This window comes from Mus pahari, chromosome 13 (genome assembly GCF_900095145.1).
Source record: "Mus pahari chromosome 13, PAHARI_EIJ_v1.1, whole genome shotgun sequence".
NCBI lineage: Eukaryota > Metazoa > Chordata > Mammalia > Rodentia > Muridae > Mus > Mus pahari.
In genome coordinates, this window is record NC_034602.1 from 22,930,054 (window position 1) to 22,934,599 (window position 4,546).

The following is a 4,546-nucleotide window of genomic DNA, read 5'->3' on the forward strand; positions in this document are numbered from 1 at the left end:
TGAACTCAGAGATCTTCTTGCTTTCTCCTCAGTGCTGGGATTAAAGGCCACCACCACCCAGCTTAGTTTTTTTTGGCTTACATGTATGTGACTTTTAAAAAGACGGGAGTGTGGGGGGGGGGGCGGTGCTTGAGAAACAACTCAGTGGTTGTGTATTGCTCTTGTGGAGGACCCAAGTTGGGTTCCCAAACAAGTGTATCAGGTGGCTCACAAACAACTCCAGCTCCAAAGGGACCCAACTTTGGCATCTTCTGGCCTCACGGGCATTCACAGGTGCATGTGCTCTCACACACAGGAAAGACAGCAGGCAAGACTTATAGACTAAGAGGGAATAACACTTCTAGTTTGCTTTCTATTGCTGTGAGTGTTTCGCCTTCATGAATCCATGTTTGTACACCGGATATCTTGAGACCAAGAGAAGGCATTGGTTGCCCTGTATCTTAAATTACTAGCAAGCAGCCATGAGGTTCAGGAAAAGCACTAAGTGCTGTTAAGCAAATTCATTTGCAGCCCCAACTAAAGCTTAACTTCATTGGCCAGATAGATGTCCACTTGGGACCACAGAATAAACCTGTCTTTATCAGGTAAGCCATCGTTGAGTCTCAGATTTGATTCCCCCAAAAGTAGCAGGAGGATCTGAAGTTTGAGTAGACTGAGGACAACCTGAATCCTTGAAACCTATGTGTATAGATAGGTTTATCCTGTGGTCCATGTGGCAGTCCCCACAAAAACTTAAAATTACAGCAATTCCTAAATTTCTCAGGAAAATTCCTTATCCACCCCCCCCCAAAGATACTCAGCAGCAGTCAAGACATGTTGGTTTAGAGGAAAACCTTAGAGTACTGCTATAGTCAGCCAAGTAACCTAGCCAATTGCTTAGAGACCTATACCAACACTTAATACAAACAAGGACAAACAGTTCTTATTTAGTTTTTATTCATAATCATAAACTTAACTTTGCAATCCAGCTAGACCTGAAGGGGAATGAGGAAAATATGGAACCCAAATAACTTCAGTGAGAGCAGAAATTACAGGACATTGCGAGCAGATGGGGTAGGGGTGCTCTCCTGAGCTACAGAAGGAATGGTTTCATGGGTAAAATGCCCGCACGTCAAAAGAAATTAGAGTTGTCCACAGTCGGAAATGGTGATCTTCTTGCTGGTCTTGCCATTCCTGGACCCAAAGCGCTCCATGGCTTCCACAATGTTCATGCCTTCTTTCACCTTCCCAAAGACCACATGCTTGCCGTCCAGCCTGTAGGAGAATGACGACAACCATCAGCAACCAGAGGTAGATCCAGCCAGCACTCTTACTGGCTCAATTTCCACTATCTTGAGAAGGGAAAGAACACTGAAGCAAGAAACAAGTGTCCCTCAGCAGAGGGCTTTGTACAGATCCCATTCACTGTTTCTTACCATTCAGTCTTGGCAGTGCAGATAAAAAACTGGGAACCGTTTGTGTTTGGTCCAGCATTTGCCATGGACAAGATGCCAGGACCTGTATGCTTCAGGATGAAGTTCTCATCCTCAAATTTCTCTCCATAGATGGACCTGCCGCCAGTGCCATTATGGCGTGTAAAGTCACCACCCTGTAAAAAAAAAAAATCAGATAGTAATGTCACTTTGACAATGTAACTGAAAAGTCTGCAAAAGTCAGCTTTTATGACATTTCTAATTTTCTTGCTGTGTATATACTTATGGCACAGTATATCAGCACTGCTCTCCAATTTGTTTGCCCACTTTTTGTTTCAAATCTAATCACCCATCTCTTGTTTAGCCTGGGGCTCAAAGCTTTAGCTAGGCTGGTTGACAGCATGATAGCATGTGCTGCCACGCCCAGCTTTCTATAGCAGCTCTAGGACTCAGGTCCTCAGTTTTGGCATCCTTACGGAGCAGGCGATTCATAAGACTCACACCCAATCCAACATACAGATTTTAGAAGATTGGTATGTTAACACATCTAGAATCCCAGCACATAGGAAGAGGCAAGTGGATGAGGAGTTTAAGGCCAACCTGCATGACATAATACTGTCTCAGAACAGAGCCTGTGCTGGGGCCAGTCATCAGGCTCAGAAGAACTCACATGTACTGCTATGTACACACATAAGAAAAAAAAACAGGCAACTGGAAAGAAATGGTGTAATATTAGCTCAATTACAACTTAAACATGCTGGCTCAATAAAAGGAACTAAAAAATAAAAATTTCAATTTAATAAATACCTGGCACATGAATCCTGGAATAATTCTGTGAAAGGAGGAACCCTTATAGCCAAATCCTTTCTCTCCAGTGCTCAGAGCACGAAAGTTTTCTGTTAAAAACAAAAACGTGTACACACATATACTTTCTCTTTATAATAGTTTTACCCATGAAACTTGTTAAATCTAGAAAATGAAACCAACCTGCTGTCTTTGGAACTTTGTCTGCAAACAGCTGTAACAAAAAAATAGTAACAGCTAATTAATATATAGGTTAACACTCTCATGCTTAATGCCTTTAGCTTTAGGGATTTGTGAGTCAATTTCACTACTGTGGTAATAACGCTTAATTCCTAGTAAGAAATCATGCCTATCAGCTCTAAGGTCCTACAGGGTTGAGTTGAAAACCAAAAAAATATGAAGAAAATCTGGAACTAGTCATTACTTAAAATAGTGACAAACTCCTTAAGCATGACTCAAGAGCTTTTAATACATCACACCTACTTTGAATAGACTTGAGGCTTCTCAGAAGCATAGCATCACTCCTAACGTCATGTTGAAACCTAAAATCGTAAATTCTCAAAGTGTTGTCACACAATGCATGATTAGGCAAATAAACTGTTAGTTTCTGGCAATGAAAATGCTACCATTTTCAACCTGCCAGCATAGCTTTAAGCATCAGGTTAGTGGTCCCTAACCTAATTATAGAGGACTGTAGAATTTTCAAACACTTCAATATCTACACGCCCTTTTATAGCTAGTTGAAAACCACAACTCATCAGTTGCAGCATCTTGGAGGGATATATTTATGGTTTAAGTAGTTAAATATGTGATTCTTTTGGACCGCTTTTTCTCACAGCTTAACAAGTCCACATTTTTTTTTTACCCAAGTATGACTTCAAAGCCTTTCTTGGCAGCTCCACCTCTATTTTCACCTATGGGCTTGTCCCGTTCCCATTAAGCACTGGCTAACCTGATACTAACCTCCTACCCAGCGCTATGCTTTGGCCAAGTTTCCACAAGAGTCCTTGTCAGTTATCAGCTTTGACTAGATACATGCTGGGTGAGGACTAATTAGAACCTAGTGCTCTCTTTAGGTGCCTACCTACTGTGTACCCAGCACTGTGGCAGGTGGGTGGGCAATCGGGAGATCTAGCTTTGGAGTTAAAAACCCACCAATGATAGCTTCTGGAGTTTAACAGGACAGACACTAAATAACGTTACATTTCACTATGGCCTAAGGGCTAATACTGAGGTTAACAAGAATATTTAATTTTGTAAAAGAAAAACGCCAATTGCTTAGGGCACTCTAATTACTAACTGATCTTTAAGCAGCCACTTAACCTCCAGAACTAATTAAGTAGGTAACCACTGGCAATCCACTTTGGTCAATGCAAACTGCAGCGTGGCCAGTCATAACACGTCTGTCTCACAGAGGGTAATAGGGAGGGGTTCAGAGCGCCTCCCCCGCTGCGCCATCACTGCGACAGGAGGCGGTCCTTAGGCACCAGCAAAAGCCAGGCCTTTCTCGTTTCCGCTCCGGGGTGGGGGACGCGGAGGGGTATTTTGGGCCTCCCTAACCAAATGTGGCCGCTTCGGACCAAATGGCCACAGGTTCAATTCACACTCAAGACTGCTACCAAACGGTTGTTTGTATATTCTTCGGAGGAACCACTCGGTTTAGGAACCATTAGCTTTAACCGGGCTAACGAGCACGTCCCGGCTCTCCGAGCCTTCGCGCCTGAGACCTTCCGCAGGGTCCCTGCCCAGATCCGACTGAAAGGCCGCGGGGCTCCGGGAAGGAGGCTGGGAAGAGGCCCGCGGGGCTGCGGCGCCGCAGCGGAGCAGGGCGGGGCCCAACGGCTGCGAGAAGGGAGAGGCGCGGAGCACGTGCGCCCGGCCTCGCGGGGCCCCACAGGACGCAGCCACGTGCGCCTGCGGGGCGGCCCCCTCCCCCCAACGGCCGCGCCCCGCCCGGCTTTGTCCGCCGCCCGCCCAGCCTCCCCGCGCCTCGCCGGCCTCCCAAAATGGCCCCTCGTCAGGAAATGGCGCCGCCGCCCGCGCTCGCTCCACCGGAGGGTCGGCCCGCGCCCGAGAGAGCCTCCCCCTCCACCGCTCCCGGGACCCCACCCTGGAGCACCACAGCCCACCCGACCTCGAAGGAGACGCGGCCCAAGGGCTCGTCATCGGCCGCGATGTCGAAGAACACGGTGGGGTTGACCATGGCTGCAGCAAGCGGCGGAAAGCGACAGTGGCGTCTGCAAAGCGGCACGAGCCTCGCCGCGGCTTCTTTTATACCCGGTTCGGGCCCCGCCCACCCCCGAGTCGCGCGCCCGGACCTGGATCAATCA

At 47.2% G+C, this 4,546-nt stretch overlaps 1 protein-coding gene across 1 annotated transcript; it reads right to left on the bottom strand.

Annotated features, from left to right (window-relative positions):
* Positions 1 to 914: 914 nt before the first annotated feature.
* On the bottom strand, positions 915 to 4,546 carry Ppia (peptidylprolyl isomerase A). The gene is made up of 5 exons (XM_021210601.2): positions 4,351 to 4,546; positions 2,400 to 2,430; positions 2,220 to 2,308; positions 1,416 to 1,588; positions 915 to 1,254 (listed from the first exon to the last, which is right to left on the bottom strand). The coding sequence occupies exons 1-5, from the start codon at positions 4,417 to 4,419 to the stop codon at positions 1,122 to 1,124; spliced, it is 495 nt and encodes a 164-aa protein (XP_021066260.1). The 5' UTR covers positions 4,420 to 4,546; the 3' UTR covers positions 915 to 1,121.